Here is a 19,959-nt window from a genome sequence, read left to right on the forward strand (position 1 = left end):
ATATATATGTATATAATATAGTATATAATATAGTATATAATATATATTTATGTACACAGCGCGTCAAAAATTCGTAGAGTAGGCGCGAGGGGTAAGAAGGTCGTTTTCTAGCGGTAAATAGCGTCAACAAACGCCGTACCAATTAACTATAGCAATCGCTTGTTCACAACTAATATTAACTATTTACCGCTAGAAGAAACCACATCTCTCTTGTCCTTAGATCCTCGCGCCTACTCTGCGAATTTTTGACGCGCTGTGTACACGCACATATATAAATTATTATATATATATATTGTTACATATATATAATATAAAAATATATTAATTATATTAATATATATATTTATTATTATATATATTATTATATAATTATTATTATATATAGCTATATATTATATGCGACAATTAAAAATATTTTATATCAGTTTACCTTAAATAATTATATATATATTTTTTTTTAAATAAAAGTTTAGTAATATTAATTTTTCTTGCTAAAACTTAAATTTTAAATACTTGAATTAAAATATTACGCTACTTCTTGCGGCCGTCTTCTATCGTTAGCAAATTCTGAACCTTTCGCACTTTCGCGAGAAGGTCGGGATGCAATTAGGATTGCGTAACAAGTGGTATATCCGCAGAGGTAACCGTTATTACGATTCATCTCTCTTACCTGTGCCGTTTACTTTCTCGGCGAAATGACACTCATGCAGTCTGTTCAGCGTGTTATCGGATACGTGTGACAAAGTGTTATACCTACATCGTCTGTGTGTATATAAATGATTCACATGCCGATGAAGACGGCAAGCTTGGATCAATGACATTTAAATCGCGAGACTCAGCTTCTTCGAAAATTATATTCAACAATGATCAAAGAAATTAATTGTTTTTTTTTCTTATTTAAGAAACATTTGCAACTACGTATTTTGCAGAAATAAATTTGTGTTTTGTAGCAACTAATTTTGATAAATATCTCTTGTATAAATATCTCTTGTACTAATTACGTAACACATCGCGTGTGTTCTTATTGATTTCAATCTATAGACAACAAAGTATCGAGAGCGATGAAGATAGAAGTAAGTCAATTAATTCTTACAACCGAACAACGACACTTCGAAAAAAAAATGTGCCGAGCGGGCAAACGAAGTTCTTTAGACAAAACGGTTGTTGCACGCGACGAAGATTTTTGTCGCGATTGCCTCACCTCTTCTCCCAATTAGCCCTGACCCTGACTTTTCAGTTATAATTCCACTAGTTCGGCAAATCGATAGATCACTTTAGACCCGACACGTCAAGTGTATCTCAAGGGCGTACCTGTAACAGGTTTGCACCGAAACGAACATGTTCGGCCAACTCTAATGGCGCGTTTTGTTAATCGTTCACACGTTCAAAACCGCGATGTCCGCGAGCGGTAACGTAAACGAAAAAATTATCCAGGAAGAGATGACGTCTTCCGGTTAAGAGACCTAATGGGGACTCTGGGGGAACTTTCACCCTCGATAATAAATTTTACACGCAACCAAATGTGATTCCGCATTTGTCACACGTGGAAATTTTCCCCGATCACGCAAAACACAACGTGACAGTCACGAAGGACATGATAATAACGACGCTTATCCGGTATCAGCGGTATCGTCGCGATATACCGTGACACGTTCCGTGATGCGCTCTAGAGATTCCCCGCGTTTTCCGGGAAATGCGCGCACACAACACAAACTCACTGGCAATCTGTAGACCCAGCATCAGCATGAAACCGATAATGATCGCGACCAATTGCAGCAGGCCGCTCTTTTCGTTCGCTCTCTCTCGCGCCAGAACCTCAAAAAACACCACGTAGAGGAGCGTGCCGGCCGCCATGCCCTGAAGTATAGTTGGCGTCGGTCCCAAGTTCTCGCTGTCGTTCTTGAAGTGACCCAGAGCAAGTCCCACGGCGATACCAATTGGGGTAACCATGGAAAAGATGGACAAATATCCGAGAGTGGTCTTGGTCGACGCGCCGGCCACGTAGAGCTCCATTCCGACGCAGAAGGATATTACAAGTTTGTGGGTAGCGATGGCCGCTGCCAGATAAACCACCGAACTGATGGACGGTTCCAGACCCACAGCCAGACCTTCAAATATTGCGTGAAAGGACAACGCCAACACGGTCAGCAATCCTTGAACCGAGGTATTCTGCGACATCACGCCATGCTGATGATGATGATGATGATGATGTTCATGGTGATGTTTGATACGCGGATAGTTCAGTTCCGTCAATCCTTCGGCGGTGGAAGATCTCTCGACAACCTGACGTCCTTCGTTTGACAACGCGGCGGGGGACGACAGAACAAATATAGCTGGCAAAACCTTGTCGTCCTTGCCGACCTGATGATTGTGAAGGTCATTGAGCTGGAACTTGGATCGCTTCGAATCCGCGCGATTTTCGATGTCCTCGTCCGGATCGTCGATCTCTCTACACGTGGACCTGGTGGTGGTTGTCGTGGACATGGTGGTGATCGAACCGTTCAACGTAACCGGCGAACCTGACGAGCCCGTTTGATTGTTGTTGCACCTACGCACCGACACGGTGCGGTACAGCAACGCTTCCGAGGATTCGGGTTTGCCGGTTAGAGCGGCGTGCACGGCCTCCTCAACCAGATAAACAAGAAAGAAACCGCCGCAGAATAACAGCTCGGCCAGACCGAGAGTGCCCAGGACAGGTAACTGGCCGTTCGACTGATGTCTCTCGACGCTCTCGCGCACTTCCGGCGCCAGATGTACAAACGTCGTGAATAGGAGCACTCCGCCGCCGAAACAGAGCAACAGCGATGTTAACAGACCCTGAGAAAGATCGTCGCGATTTTTGCTTTGGAAATCATTTTTTTTTTTTGGGGGGGGGGGGATTTGCGAGACTACAGTTTTCGAGAATACAGGATGCTCGTGAGTTTCGGATGAAAATAAAAAATAAAAAATAAAAAAAATTGAAGTGACCGAGATTTCCCGATTTACTTAAACAACGGATAAACAAATCGAACACCCTGTATGTTTAATGAGCACTTACTCCGGATGTGATACGATTAATACATGATCGATCAAGTGTATCATTACACACACACGTATGTAATCGTGGTAAAAAAAATCCACATACTCTCTTTCCGCACGACCTTCCCCCATTCTTTGAAACGATCAGGTATTAATTTGCCTCGACTTTGTGTCGTTTGAAATGCGTGTTCGCGTTCACATTAACAGAAATATAAATGTAAACATATACATTAATAAGAGATACGCGTCGGAGAAATCTGTAAGCACCGAAGTCAACTAAGAATTTTAAGAAATTTTTTTATTTCCAACTAAAATCGATCGAAATAATTGAATTCAAAAAACAAAAAAAAAATCAAGAAAATTCGAAAACATTTGAAAAACATTTGAAATTGTTTTTTTCTCGCGAGTTTTCTCTCACTCAGCAACGTTTTGTAATTGGGGAATAATATCTTTTGCCGAGAGAGTTTGACTTTACCGAATAATACGACACAAGAGAACGAGTTTTCCGGAGAAATTGCAAATCGCGTTCGCCGTGATGAAAACACACTCAGGCGAATTATATATATATCGAGGACGTACTTGCTTGTTTGCCACGGAAGTCGTCGTGTCGACGATCGACATCGAAGCCGACGTCGTGGATGTGCTCGAGCGATCGGACGAGATCGCTCGGCGACGTTTTTGAAGTCGTTTCTTGGTTCTGTAACGACCGACTATCAGCGGCAACGTTCCCAAAACCAGAGAACCAAAACCGAGACCGACCATCGCGCCGATCTTGGACATCAGGAGGATACTTGACATCGTCGTATCTTCCATTCTCGTTGCGTTTTGTTACACAGACACCGCCCCGCAATTTTCTTTTTCCGAATAGAAAGAAACTCGATAACGATAACGAAAGAATTTTATTTCTTGTGTGAAGAAGCGAACTTTGATTTTCAGTTCAGTTTTCTTTGGACGATTTCACAATCATGCCGAGCATCACGCCTCTGTTATTCGAAGGCGGTCGCGCGCCTCTCTCTCTCTCTCTCTCTCTCTCGTTGAACAACACGCGAAACGTCACCGGTGAGAATTCACATTCAACCGTGATGCATTAAATGTCGCGTGGATGTTTTTTTTTTTTTTTTTATAGAGATCTCGTTTTACCACTTTACCACTTCTTTCTCACGTGCGTTCTCGTCGACGACGACACTCATAATCTCTCGTTGGAAATCCTTGGTGCCCGCACACACCTCGGCGGTGTGTGTGTCTCCTCCTCCCAGTATCTTCTCGATTTTTTATTAAAATTAAAAATAGTGCGTTTTTGTTTTTCAAAGCAGCGATACAGCAAGAGTTGTATCCAATCTATATCGATACACGTGATAACCGGCTGCACTCGCCGCGGCGACCGATCGGACACTAACTCCCGGTCTCGACGGTAACTCGGCTCGATCGGACCCCTCGGCCGCCGCCTCGTCGTCTTACATAGTCCGAGCCCGAACCGTTTCCTGCCCACTCCCGCGACCGCTTGCGCTCATCCTTCTCCCAACAATCGCGCGCGTACCATTACACGCTCACTTCTGCACCTGCACACCACATCCGATCCCCCTCACTCCGTGGCGTAAAAATTAACAGATTTGTTTCGTTAAATCTGTAGAGGAAGGGGAAAAACAGAAGGGAGAACCAGAAGGGATTCTTCTCCGTCACGTGGGCGCGAAATCGCGAGAGGAGAAAAAAGCGAAAAGAAAAAACAAGAATTAAATAAAAAAATAAATAAATAAATAAATAAAGAGAAGATAGACAAGAAAAAAAAGAAGAAAACAACTTGTGCGCGAGTGAAAAGGGAGAAGAACTGAATATCGGAAACCGACTATGTGACGTATGTTTGATTGCGCAAACGCAATGTGTGTGTTGGAAGATTGTGATTACTTTTGAAGCGAGAGATATCCAAATATCGGTCAGTCAAGAGGAAGAGCAACGAATAGCGTTTGTTCCTATTCGTACGTGTATACATAACTTGTATATATATAGAAGTCGTCGTGTGCGTAATGTTATATAGACACACGACGTGAAATAAGAGAAGTTATTTCGACAACACAGTCATCGAGGATCCTCGCGCGCGTGCGCGCGCGCGCTCACAGACAAGGCACGCGCGCAGACACAAACTTTTCTCTACATTTACCCGGTAAAAAATTTTTCATATATACTTATACGCAAATTAAAATAATTATATCTAATTATGCAAATTTATATGCCGAATATGTCCATACAATTTTACACACGGAGAATTTCTTTTTTTAAGAGAATGGCTTCAGAGATATTCCATATCGAATTAACAAAATAACTCTATTAGTATCATGTTAGATACAAAAAAATTATATAAAACTATGTTTTTACTATATTTTTAAAAAAGTTTTGATATATAATCGTATATACTTGTACACAAATTAAACTTATTATATCTAATTGTGCAAATTTATTATATACCGAATATGTCCATACAATTTTATAAATGGAAAATTTTTTACCGGGTAGTTACGGTGTTTACAACTAACATTTGCATTTTTCCGAATTAGATCGACGTAGGAAACGGATTCTCCTCAAGTGGCAGATAAGAACACGCGAGTTTAAAAAAAAAAGAAGAAGGAAGTTGAAAAAATGGATCTCTCTCTCGGGGATTTACCTTTTCTCGTTCGACGAGAGAAGATTCGACCTCTCGCGCACGCGCGCGCGCGCGCGCGCGAGTCTCTTCACGCGCTTTGATCTGATGAAAATAAATTTCTCTCTCTCAACTATTAAATTTTCATTTCATACAATGTTGCAGGATGAGAAAATGTAAAAGTAAAATCTTGCCGCTGCGCTCGATGCTTTCAAAGGCACGGACATGATTTTTTTTTTTTTTGCGCGATGTGGGCCGCGCGGACACGATCGCACGCCTCTCCGAGGTGATTATTTACCGCGGCACTGTGAATATACTTTCACCCTTTTCGCATCAAGAGCGAAAGGAGTGTATCCCATTTATTTCGGACGCTCTATTGAACACGAAGCGAACGTTGTTGTATAAAATTAATTTCAAAGAACCGTGAAACATATATCCTTTTAGGTGTACAACGTTCGCGATTATAGACAGACGGGCAACGATCGGGCGAGTCGGTTTGTGTGTTCGCTTCTTTCTCTCTCTCTCTCTCTCTTTCTCTATCTCAATTACGTTCGATAATAAAATAATCGTGCCATTCACTTTCGCGATAGTTCCCGTTGTTCCCTTTTTTTCTTTTCTTTTACGAGTTCTAATGATAAGCCGCGCATGAAGGATACTTTGCTAGAGTAGAGGAAAGAAAACGCGCGAACAAAACAAGACGGTAAGCGCGAGATTTTTCGCGCATCGGTTACTTTCTGATTATCCGTCCAACAACGACGATCATTGTTCCGTCGGCGGCAGGGGAAGTTTTTTCTCGGAGGAGCAAAATAATAATAATCACCGTTACGGGAATCGTGCCGCGAATGAATCATCCGACACAGGATGTCCTTTGGCATAGACCGTCGCGTTTGTGTCTGACGCTCCACACATTCTCTTTTTTCCCCCCTTTCACCTCTCTAGCCTCCTCTCGATTTCATCCTGCGTGCGCGACGACGCCGTCGTCGGCTTTTGAACATCGAGGTCTCTCGGCGCGCGATATATTCTTTCTCTTCGCGATGCTTGAAAACACGCGAGTTTGTGTGTGTGTGTGTTTGTGTGTGTGTAACGCCTGAAGTACGTTGCGATAAGTGGTTGTTGACTACTGGCCAGTGGTGACCAATGTCTGGCAATCACTTATTGGCGCTCACTGGACAATCTGGATAGGCACGCGGGACGCGATAACCTCCGCGACCCCGGACATCAACGCTCGAAATTATCCTCATTCTGTACGTTCCAAGATTCAATTTTCCAAGTACATTGTTTCATCATTCTGATTTACAATTTTGTTTACTTAAATAAATTACGAAAATTTGACAGATTGGAAGAAAAAAAAAAACCAAGTTAAAGAACCTCGCGAGAAGGTCGCTAAGTTCAAAGTTTTTTGAGCTACACAACGAGACTTTTGATCACTTTGCGCCTTATCATTTTACACATCATATTTTATATCAATTGATCATTGTATTGTTACGTTTTTTAGGAGCCCGAGAAAAAATGGATTAGATCTAATTTAAATCTAACGAGATAAACAAAATGGAAAAATAGATCCAATTAGATCTAAATTAAATCTAAATAGATGTAAAGAGAGAGTAGGTCTAAATAAATATATAAAATAAATCTAAATAGATATAAGTATAGATCTATAGAAATTTACACTTTTATTTATTATTAGATCTACTCTTGAGAGATCTACTCAGATCTATTATATTAGATCACCTCAGATCTGTTCGGATCTGCTCGAATCTAAACTAAATCCGAGTGGTTTTAATTATAGTAGATCCGAGTAGGTCTAAAGTAGATTTTTAATAATATATAAAAAAGTGTAAATTTAATTAGATCTACTTTATATTTATTTAGATCTGCTTTATATCTATTTAGATTTAATTTGGATCTGATTAGATCTATTTTTCCATTTTTGTTTTTATCTCGTTAAATTTAAGTTAGATCTGATCCATTTTTTCCCGGGGGAGGCTGAGAACACACTTGCAAAAGGATCGAATGTACCCTTTATAATTGAAACGTCGATAAGTAAGCGTAAAAAAAGTGCGTGCGCAAAATACAAACAATTCTTATCTGTTAAACTTTTCAGTTTTTTGTTTATTCGAAGAAGTCAAATCACGCGAAGAGATAAACGATGCGCGCATGACACACACTCAGGGAAAACACTTGTGCCTAATGCTGAATATCGGTTTTTTTTTTTTTTTTTTTTTTTTATGTATTAAATTGCGAATTAATGTGAAATAAGACTGGTTATAGTTTACACACTTACTCAGCATCTGCAGGCCGAACATTACGAGAAAACCAACGAGTATCGAGATGTATTGCTTGAGTCCGGTTCGATGTTCTTGCAGAACCTCGAAGAACACCACGTAGAGCAGAGTACCCGACGCCAAACCCTGCGTCAATGTGACGAAGAAATAATTGTTAAGAATAGTTTTCCACTTGCGTGTCGTATAAATTTTTACGTCGCACAATTGATCTCTACGTTACATTGCATTTTTTTTTTTTTTTGTTTTTTTTGGAATGCGAATGTCCTGAAAAATCTACAATTTTTCCTCGCCGATTCTTTGTTTGCGTTTGTAATTTATTAAAAATTACAAAAAATCGACGAGCCTCGAGTTACTTTTGTAATACAATACGCATATATTAGGTCTACCGGAAAGTTCTGTCCGTTTTTGGAATAAAACAAAATACAAATTTTTTTTACCGTCAATAATAAACTTTATTAAATAATATAATTGCGATTATTATATTGATGATTTCTTGCCAGCGTGAGGGCAATTTGTATATCCCATTTTTGAAAAATTAAGAAAAATTTGTATTTTGTTTTATTCCAAAAAAAAACGGACAGAACTTTCCGGTAGATCTAATATTATAATTTTTATATTAAAAATGCGTCGAAAGTTTTTTTTTTTTTATTTTATCTCTCTGATGAAACTCGCCTGCAATATCACAGCCAACGGTCCGCTCGCGGCCGCACTGCTGCCTCCTACGAGAGCCATCCCGATGCCGATTCCTAACGGCGATACCACGGCGAACGTGAACACGTAAATTATCGATAGATACCGTCTGGTTCTGGAAGCGACGAGCTCGATTCCGATGCAGAAGGCTATCACGAATTTATGGGACGCAACCGCGAGGAACATGTACCTGCAAATCGGAATTCGTGTGTCGTTTATCATGATTCGCTCTCTCGCGTATTAGTTTCGCCGAGGGGAGCGAAACTCGATTCAATGATCCATTTGATTCGAGCGCGTACGCGACTCGAATCGGTTAGTATTCCGCAATTTACCAGACATGGCTGGTCGAGTTCTCCAAACCGATTGCAAGTCCCTCGAACAGCTCGTGGACGGACAAACCGAGCACTATTAATAAACCTCTGAGCGACGATATCACAAAGTCGTCGTCGTTGTCGTCGGTTATTATCTCCGGTAAGTGACTGTGGCCCCTATAAATTACAAAATGATCGAAGTTGTCGACGATTTCTTCGCGTCGTTAAAAATGTCATTCGATAAAAACTTGATAAATGTCTGTATTTTTGAAGTTTAAAAGCCATAAACATATAATGGATTACGTGTGTGCGTGTCCGTTGCTGGCGCACGAAGACGCTTGACCGTTCTCAACCAATTCGTTTGTGCTGCGATTCACGTCCTTCTTGGTGTTGACCTGCTGTTTCGTTTGTCGCTTCCTCAAATACGTGTGCACGGACTCCTCCACGAGGTACATGATAAAAAACCTGCGAAAAAAGTTCGCGTAAAAATTAATTGATGATTGATTCCAAAGTGTAAAAAATTTTATTTATTTGTTGTAACGACATCAAAAGAAAACAAAAAGAATTATTACAAACAATTAAACGTTATCAATGATTAGATATTGATTTGATATTACCGATTTATAAAAAAATTAAATAAATGTGTAAAAATCATTAATTGCATATTGATTATATATCGTCAATCCCTACGTATAAATCTCGTAACTGCGAAACGCAAATTTGAGAGGAAAGCAGTTTCAAGGTTTGAAAACTTCATATGTTTCTCTAATTAAGGGGATCCTGAAGTGGGTCTGTTTTATCGATAGAACTGAATTTTTCGCGCACACTAAGTTTTTTTTGGCTGTATGGATCGACAAATCCTTTTCTGCAATTAAAGTACATACAACAAGGAATACGGGAGATCCAAATTTTTCATTTTTTTAAATATAAATTTGAACAAAATGAAAAAAAATGTTTTAAAAATTTTAATTTTTTTCATTTTGTTATATAAATTTGGATCTCCCGTATCTCTTGTTGTATGTACTTTAATCGTAGAAAAGGATTTGTCGATTCGTACAGCCAAAAAAAAAACTGAGTGTGCGCGAAAAATTCAGTTTTATCGATAAAACAGACCCACTTTAGGATTATTTCGACTTTTTACCTTTTTTGAACATTTTTCATATTTGGTGACCAAAAAAAAAAAAAACAGAACATGACTTAATAAATGTCACTATGCAATAAACTGAAAATCCCGTATACGACACTTATGCAATTATACGTAGGGAGTGACGATATGTTCTGGAGATTTTTATATTTGACTGAGAAATGTTCTTTGTGGTTTTTTTTGTGTTGAAAACTATCGCTTGTCGATTGAAAGGTATATATTCAACCTTCGCCGGTATTTTTATGTTTATATACTGGTTTTTATATCATATATATATATCTACACATGTAATTGAGTCATAGAGAATTGACTCACCCGGTGCAACAGAGAGCCTGCGCCACTGAAAATTTCTGTTCCTGCATTTTACCGTCTTCGACGAGTTCGTCCACACCTTCCGCGACTTCCGGTATCAGATGGAGAAACGTCGTGCTAAAGAGAACACCACCTCCGAAGCCGAGTAACATGCTCACCACTTTTAAGGTCCTACAGAATTACATAAAATGTGTATGATATTTCGTTAATTGTGTCGTCCATTCGATCGTGCTGCAATAGTCGAAGAATATTCAAGACGAGATATCGGTGAGATACGCAAAGCGCGTAATTGTGTCAATTGTAGATTACATCGTAATCTCTTAAACGTAACGAACAAATATACAACTGTTTGTCGTCATTTTACGAGATTTTCGAGCACTTTCATACAAAGCCGCGAATAAACTGACAAATAAAAAACAAATAGAAATATAAATAAAAAAATATAATAAAAAAACAAATAAGAATATTGACAAATGAAAAAAATCAATTTGTTATATTTATATAATTTTCTAGCATCGAGTTCGATACGTCTCTCCTTCCCTCTTTCTCTCTCTCTCTTTTGTGACGAATAAAATTCTTACCTAGGATTTTGTCCCTCAATGTTCCACTTGAGCATCTTTGCCAGAAACATTGGTATAATGCCCATTACCGTGCTGACAGTGCACAAAACTACCATAGTGACAGCCTTGGCGATCAATCCATCTTTCTCCGTCTCCTCGGTCGTGGAATGTTCGTCGTGTTCATGAAGCTCGGTATCGTTCAACAATTTTGTCGCAGCAAGAAAATATTGCGAGGACGACATCGTGCTGAAATTTCTTGCGTCCAATTTACTGCAATTTACACAACAATTTCGTAATAATGAATTTTATCGCCCCAAAATTTTGTGGTAAGTGATACGAAATTATTATTATTAATTTTTTTTTTTTATTGAAAACAATATAAATTTTCAAGCGAAATTTCACGACATGTCAAAATTCAAATGATTTTTAATTTTCTTTTATTATAATTAAGTGTACACCGAGAGAGACTCTTGAAATATTTTTTTTATCAATGTTTAATCGGTCGATTCATTTAGTTGCAATTTTATTTCTTTTTGTTTTTTGTTTTTATTTAATTTATTGACTCGCACCACTAAGCTGCGGCCCAATCTATTCGAAATTCATCACAAAGATACGTGCCTAATCTTTTCAACTGACAGTTTTATCTGAACATTGTTCGCGCGGATACTTATTTCAGTCAGCAGAGTTAGGCGCGCCGACTCGCGCATTTGGAACGTATTTTATCTCTCTCTCTTTTTTTTTTCAGGATATTCTGTTACTAAGCAAGAATTTTTGCACCGTGTAGTTGCAAGGAAATTTTATACTCATTTCTGCACTTTTTTGCGTGCTCAGGCTTTTCCAGGGTTTTCGGTCTTGTCGACTTACCGGAGTTAGATTAACGGAAGGGAGGTGTGACACGAGGTAACTGATAATTCATTTTGACACCGAGAATGACCACATTAACGACGATAATAATAGTTGCAAAGAGTTGTCCTCGCAATTAGATAATGCGAAAAAGTCACGTTATTTCTTTCTAAGATAATGTCTCGCGTAATACTTTTTTTTTATTTATAAAACGCGATGGAAGTTACGTTATCACGGAGAAGATTCAGAGATTTTACGTGCACGACGACAAAAATTCTTCCATGACAATTAACATTGTTCTCGGCGTTTGTACAATTAGCTGCTAAAAAAAAAACTTCGCACCATTGATTATTTCTTTTATGACGATATCAATGAAATTTTTGATGAAATTTTTATGATGAAAAAAAGATCTTAAGACTGATAATGATTCACACATTTCCTGGATTCTACGATTAAACAATTGTCGCGAGATAAATTGTTACAGATAAGTGACACTTGACGACAAAAGAAAGTGTTTTTTTTTTTTTGTTCATCAAGGCTGCAATTCTCTGTATTACAGGTCACAAATGAAAAAAACACACCTGTATATACACGTAGTTTGTCTGATATCATCTCGCTATCAGTGAACTCTGTAATATATGATAATGAATTTTTCTTATCGCGTTACTTTTTTTTTTTTACATTCTAACAGATATTTGTCAGACATTATCGTTTATTCGTTTGATATCGACTACTTTGTTTGAATGCGCCAACTATTCGAATATAAAATATAATTGTAATAATTGTAATACATTTAAAATATATATAAGATATAATCCGACCATAATTTGTGTTTGTTTGATTCCGACGTATGCGGTTTGTCTTAACTTGTTTGAAAACTTAGATTTCACCAGCAACGGTCTGTGCAATCGGTCTGTGAAAACGCGTTTCAGAATCATCCGGTGTCGAAAAGGGTAATTAACAATTACGCCGATCAAGACGACGCGATGTTTTTTTTTATTTTTTAAATATGAAACCAGATTACTGAGTTTTTTTTTTTGAAGCAATTAACAAGAGAGTCGAGCGAATATAATACAAAAAACAAAAAACATTTGAAATCATCTAAAACGTTTACAGTCGGTCGGTGTAAAATCGCACGTGCAATAAAACGACGTTTCGGTCGTGTACCTTTTTTTTTTTTTGGTTTTTGCCGTCTATCGAATTCTCTCCCACAGTGGCATCGAACTGTTCTTTCTTCCCGGTGTTCAACGCGATTTTCGGGATCTCAAACGAGAGAAAAGAAACAAGAGTACGTTTGCGACACCGTGTATAACCGCGAGAGTTGACGCACCACACTAATCACACTTTTTCATCCAGCGTATATATACACGGTGTGCTATTCGATATCTGCCGGGGATCTTCGCTCCGATCATCATCATCACGTCGCCGTCGAGAGCGTCGCGCGATAACGCGACCCCCCCTCGCGCATGGAAACGCACCCGTTAGTGGCACATTTACACACATATGTACCTAACACGCGCGCTAGATGTTTGTGCTTGTGTCAAAACACATTTACCACCAGATGTACATATTTTTCAGCGAGATAACAATCGCTTAGAGTAAAAAAAAAAAAAAAAGAGAGAGAATTTTAAAAGTCGATCGAGAAAAAGATAATTTTTTGTCGCGAACATTTTATATACACGAATAAAAAAAAGATAGTTTTTTACATTTATTTTATATTCTTTGGAAAGATTCTTTGTGTTGCGCGCAATCGTCGAAGCGCGACATCGGAAATGTAAGAAAAAAAATAGTGTCAATGTGATTTCCGCTCACACTGTACGCTGCGATAAAAATTCGAAACAACAAAAACAGAAATTTAATGTAATTTTTTTTTTTTGCATTAAGTTTTCTGTCAATTAGTACAGATTTATTTTTCTGATGATATAGTGCGAATTTGTTTCTTACTTTGTTACAATTGCATTTTCTCAATCATACTTTGTTTCGTGCAAGAGCGTTTTGACGATTCAAGATGCATCCGATTATAGAACCGACAATCGTTGCAAAACAAAATGAGAGAAGAGATAAAAATCATCGCGGAAAAAAACACACGGAACGTGGGAATCGCGATTCCTCTCCTCTGTTGCACTGCGCTGATTTTTCTGATCGCTCGTCGATTCAACAGCGCGATTTAACGGTGCTTGTTCGTTAAATCGCGCTGGCGTAATAGACGAGAGGAACGCGAGAAGAAGTGGCGATCTTTGAAATGCGCGGCAGTACTAGGCACGAGAAGGAATCGAATGCAGTGAAAGTACACGGAGTGACCCTCCGTCCACAGGTAGGTAAAGAAAAAAAAAAGTCAAAAGCCACCGGGGTGGGAGATACCGAGGGAGAAACGATTTCTGTGTCGTTCAAGGTAAGATCATTCAAGTGAGAAGTTCACGCGGCAATCGATCGATCGCAAGAACGATTGGTTTCACGTCACTTTTATAAATATTTTACGGAAAAAAAACAGAATTCAGGAAAACCTTTTTCTCTCGCGTATTTCTACACGTCTATTTCTTTCTTACATTTGAAAATTGATTAATATTAGCTTATATATATGTATATATGTATATATTAATGTAATCGAAGTATATATTAGTGTAATCGAAGAAAAATCTAGAGAAAAACATGCAGCATATATATATATATATATATATTAACGTGTAATCGGAGAAAAACCTAGAGAAAAACATCCAGCATATCTTGTAAAAATTAATCAAGTTACCGTGCGAACATAATTTAGAAATTGATATCACAATATATAGAGCGAGAAGGGAAGAAATCAGTATTATATATTATATATATATATATATATATATATATATATATATGCTGCATATTTTTCTCTAGATTTTTCTTCGATTACACGTTAATCCGCATTTAAGCTTTCGAACAACTAATATTATCATCCAGATATTGTTTTTTTATCGTTATGCAATTGTGAGACTCTTTACGTACAAGTACTGATTACGCACTGTTATCGCAGCACTTAATTGGAATGAGCAAATGTTAACAATATCCTATTGATATATCTCTCTGCAAAAAAAAAAAAAATTTGAAGTTCAGACAAATAATGGAATTATTTATCATATTACGTAATGTATTACACGCATAAGAAGATAACGGATTGGAAAAGTTACTTAATTATAATCGAAATATTTTTTTATCGTACTTAAATAGTACCGAGATGTGTGTGTGTGTGCTATTATTATCGCAAGATTACGTTACGTTATTAGAATTTTTTTTTTTTTTAATTTTCTCATTCTTTTAATAATTTATTTCAAAGTTAGTATTATATTACACTTTTATTTGATTGCGTGTCGATGACACGTGTGTGTGTGTGTGTTAATTTTAAGAGGTCGAGTGAGTTATAGTGCTGTCGGGGAAATATCAGCAGCGTCGATAGATGACGTCAAAAGTCAACCGATAATAGTTTCACAAATGCAACGAACAGGTATTATATACTTTCTCATTAACGTTTTACCGCTTGGGTGTTTCCACGAAACACGCGGGGAATTTCCTATTGAAATACGGGGAAACTACACCGGGAAACACTAAAATCTTATAATAAACTAATTGCAGTCCGGAATTAGATATGAAAGGTTTTAAACAATAATGCAAAAGCAAGAAAAAAAGAACATTAAATTATATTACATCTCAAATATATTTCTCGTTGGAGAAAACATTTTCTTTTCTACTCGATATAGCGTTTGAGATACAATAGTGCGTTTGAAATTTTCTCGAGAGAGATATAATTATTAAAACACTTTTTGATCTCGCATTGTAGATCCTGAGGGATTAGAATTTCTGGGATTCCCGAACGTATTTCTTCAAAGGAATTTCCCGAACGAGGGAGATATATACGTGCGTTAACTCGCGACTCGTGTAGAAGTAGCACGCGCGTATGTTACTTAAAATGCGATACGAGACACATTCCGGTCTTGTTTTATGTGCACTATGTACATACACACGTGTGTGCGTGTCTGTGTGTGTGTATGTGTTGAGCAGATGCCGCGGAATAATTCATAGACCGCGGTTGATGTTTCGCTGATTACTGTTGTAATCATCGATAAATCTTGCCGGTAATAACGGAGTGTGTTAATAATAATATGCTAATGAAAGCAGAGTGGTTTTCCTGCAACGCATTTTGTTTCATTCCAAAAAAAAAAGAAAAATTCACAGTGAGTACGAGAAGATAAAATCTCGAATCAAATTAATAAACGATCTAATCCAATTGCAAAAATAATTCCCGAAGATTTTCTGACTTTGCAAAAAATCCAAGAAATTTTAAACCCATACAGCCAATGTGCGTGCAAAAGTTTTTTCACAATGGGTTTTTTTTTAATTTCATAGTAGAGTAAAATGAATAATTTGGATATATATATATATATCTGGATATATATATATATATATATATATATATCTTTGGATATATATATATATATATCGAAATACGAGATGTAAATTAAGTATTTTAGATGAATTTTTGATTTGAATTTAATTTCTGTGTGTAGTAATTTAAACGTTTAAAAAATATATTTTCAAAATAATACGGCTCGCATTTAAAATTCTCCGCTAGTTTTGCAAAACGCAATTTCTGGCACGTGTGTAATACCATTCGTTCATATCCATCACAAATATTCAAAAAAGATGTGTCGATTTTTATGTTAATTAAATGTGTTAATCTTTCAATATTACCTCTTTTTTTATCATCAACGACAGTCTCCAAGAAAATAAGCTTGTTGTCTTCGGTTGTGTATTCGACGTCTGGCAGTCGATCGTCCCGAGAAATGTGTCAAACGAAAACTAAAGCATCAGTCGCACAGTTGCGCATCGTCGACTCTGTCGCCGATGATAATAAAGTAATTGATCAAATCGATGATACACCGCCGGGCTAAATGACGCTTGATAGAAGCGACGATGCGGATGAAGAAGTTTTGTTGTTCCCAAGTCCAAGAGAGATTTCGTCAACACGCCACATCCACTTTGTCGCGATTCGGACAACGAAAGCAACAAGAACTCCTAAAAAAAAACAAAAAAAAAAAAACAAAACAATTGCGCGATGTAACGTACTTAATAATAATTTTAATAATTTTCAGTGTTTTGCGTGCAACAGAACAAGTGTCTGAACGCGGACGGACAGTTCGCGACAGATAAACCAGCGCGAAACGAACTAAGTGACGCCAAAGACGTCCCGGCGTCTTTTAAGAAACCACCGACCCTCTGGAGAAAAGAGCGCTGCGCGAGACCGCGGGAAGATCAGTATACACACACACACACACACAGACACACACACATACAGTCCGGACGGAATGTGTGAGCCACACGTAAGCGAAGAATGAAGCGGCATCGAAGAGGAAGCGACAGCGGTCGTGCAGGGGAGTCGTTTCTGTCGTACCTGTTCGACGCTTCGCTCCGTCAGGATTCCCCCTGGTGGGGAAAAACAACGACAAGATCGCGGATTCACCCCGGTCACGTGTTACGCGTTTCACAATAAATGACGAGTTCGCCGACAAGTCGGAAAACGGGAAGGGGAACCCCCAGTAAGAGAGAATGAAAGAAGGATGAGAAAGAGAGAGAGAGAGAGAGAGAGAGGGGAAAGAGGAACATCTCCCAGAGTTCAGAATGCAGTTAACGACGAGTGAATACTTAATCGGTCGGAATGTCGGAGTGGCGCCGCGTCGTGTATCTCTCTCTATCTCTCTCTCTCGCGCGTGTGATTATCTTTCTTTTGACGCGCGAGAGAGATTCTCCGTAACTTTTCGCGATTGTCATCCTGTTTCGCGAGTCCCGACGCGGAACAGGAAGATCCGCCGCGCCGCAGATAAAGGGATCACTCCGGCGACCTTGAGAATGAGTTTTTTGTTACCGCGAACGAAACACCGTGAAAGCTCAGGAGATTCCCGCGGTAACGTAAGACGTTACACGGAGGGATGGGTTGTGTATTATGATCCTATCAACTCTTGTCAACGCTATACAATATGTATATACAGATAACACGCGATAAGATTATAACACGCAGTTCACTTCGATATGTTTTTTATTTGTGACTTAAGTTTTTTTTTTTAGTTAAAAATTATAAATAGCAATGTATAAAAGTGTAGAAAAAAAAATCCCGTTACCCTCGATTTCGATTCACGATCGATTAATAAAACAAGGTTAAAATTGTATTGGTCGTCTAAAAGAAACGCGAATTATTCTTTTATTTTTATTGAAAACTCGCGTGGAAAAAAAACTAGAGAGATTTATCAGTACTTGCAAATTTCCACAGGTTTGTTTCATGTTTATTATTGTTTTCGTTCTTCGTCGAGAACGTAATTGATATATATATACCCAGATAACCAAATCTGTCGAAACAGATTTTGCCAAATGCTTGTTACAAATTTTATTAGCAGAGAAAAGACATCAAATATATGATGCGGAGTTTGTTTTGTCTGGCAATGTTTGAAAAATTGCTAGCAAAAATATATTCAAGCTTGTTGACAAAATATAACAGCAACTTGCTGGCAAAAACTAAGCAAAGCTGTGTCGTGTTACGCAGATGATCTTGCTTCATATTTGGCGTCAATTTGGTCTCAGACCAAAATATGTTTTAATACGTATCAAGCTTTGCTCGGTTTTTGCTAGCAATTTGTTGTTACTTTTTTTGTCGACAAGCTTTGGCAACAAAATCGAAGCCTAAATGCGGACACAGTTGATGCCAATTTGGTGAGTATTTTTGTTTAAAATTGCTGACAATTTACCGGCAAATTGCGAACAAATTGTTTACTGGGTATATATTTGAATATCGCAACGTATCACACACAGACACACACACACACGTGTATTTACAGTACCTTTCGATAATACTCGCGCGTAAACAGATCATCTTTGTACGCACATTGCGTGCGCGCAACTAAGAAAATCGAGCGTTAAATTGTAATTAGTTCGCAGTTTTTTTTTTACTGATGAATTGCCTCACGTAAGAGGTTTGATCGAGGACAACTGAACGGCGCGCACGCGGAGCTCAATGATTTATCTTCTGTCACGACACTTCTGTCATCAAGCTTGTCTACGCAGAACATTCGCGCGATAAAAACCTAACGTTACGTCATAAATTCGGAGCCGGCGTGAAGACACTGAATACATTTCACGCGGCGTTGGGCTTTTACTTTCGCGAGCGTAACCTGTGTTACAACTTGTGATGCGTCATCGAAAGACGTCACACAGACTGTGTTCGGGCACAAAATTGCGTTGAAAAAAAAACATAACAACAACATTCTATCTCAGACCGTTCGGTCGCTTTTGCTGGTGTCGAGAGACGGAATTCAATGACGAAAAATATTATTAATATTGATAAGAAAGAAAACACATATATCCTCTAGTCAAGTTCGTATTGATAATTTCAAACTAGAATTTGTATGAGGCTGTTGGAACCTTAAGAGGGTATCGGATACCGACTGTAGAGAGCTGTAAACCGACGTTTCTCTTTTCACGTTTTAAGTCGTATTTACTGCATCAAATCGAAAACGCTTCTCTAGAAATAAGTAAATTGTGCTAAGACAGTGCGCTAGCTCTTTGGAATGTCAAACTTCAACAAAAAGTTTTTCTTATACAGTTTCCTTCAATAACCTCACCATATATTTATGTATGTAAGAATTCTTTGTAAGCTTATGTACATATTTACACTGTGTTAGCGCACTAAGTACGACAAAAAAAAAGTCTAATGAAACATTCAGATTATGGTTTGACTATCTAATTGATGAGGACAACGTCATAGTGTGATGATGTATATCTGATACCATATACTATCATTATGAATGAAAAACAAGTTCAAAAAAGCATTATATACCCATTTTCAAGAGCTTTATATAGTTTTGTATATTTATTTGCTTCCGTAGAAGCGCTTTTAATGTTGTGCGGTAAATAAAATTAAAAAATAAAGAAATTTAGGTTATAAAAACGTCGGTTTACAGGTCTCTATAGTCCCCTCTTAAGAAAGTACCGGATACCGACGATAGAAACCTGTAAACCGACGTTTTTATAACCTAACCTAACCTAACTTTCTCTAATTTTCAATTTTATTTACCGCATTACATGAAAAGTGCTTCTACAAGAGCAAATAAATATAAAAAACTATATGGCGCTTTTGAAAATGGGCATA

General features: G+C 38.0%; 1 protein-coding gene across 5 annotated transcripts in view; it reads right to left on the minus strand.

Moving 5' to 3' along the window:
* Positions 1-18,967, minus strand: part of LOC109856807 (zinc transporter ZIP1-like) — a 22,329-nt gene extending 3,362 nt beyond the window's left edge. The window contains exons 1-8 of one of the 5 annotated variants that reach the window (XM_020432480.1): positions 18,653-18,964; positions 16,515-16,838; positions 10,974-11,222; positions 10,396-10,563; positions 9,240-9,401; positions 8,958-9,113; positions 8,608-8,815; positions 7,935-8,061 (exon numbers count right to left, since the gene is read on the minus strand). In XM_020432480.1, the coding sequence (XP_020288069.1) occupies positions 7,935-8,061; positions 8,608-8,815; positions 8,958-9,113; positions 9,240-9,401; positions 10,396-10,563; positions 10,974-11,194 (1,042 nt within the window). In that variant the 5' untranslated portion in view covers positions 11,195-11,222; positions 16,515-16,838; positions 18,653-18,964. Of the gene's footprint in view, positions 1-1,718; positions 2,818-3,597; positions 4,161-7,934; positions 8,062-8,607; positions 8,816-8,957; positions 9,114-9,239; positions 9,402-10,395; positions 10,564-10,973; positions 11,223-12,962; positions 13,330-16,514; positions 16,839-17,116; positions 17,296-18,652 lie in introns of those variants that run through there. The other 4 variants (XM_020432481.1, XM_020432478.1, XM_020432482.1 and 1 more) reach the window with 4 other exon arrangements.
* Between the last annotated feature and the right edge of the window lie 992 nt (positions 18,968-19,959).

The sequence above is a fragment of the Pseudomyrmex gracilis genome, unplaced genomic scaffold (assembly GCF_002006095.1).
Source record: "Pseudomyrmex gracilis isolate BER0280 unplaced genomic scaffold, ASM200609v1 scaffold_135, whole genome shotgun sequence".
Classification (NCBI taxonomy): Eukaryota; Metazoa; Arthropoda; class Insecta; order Hymenoptera; family Formicidae; genus Pseudomyrmex; species Pseudomyrmex gracilis.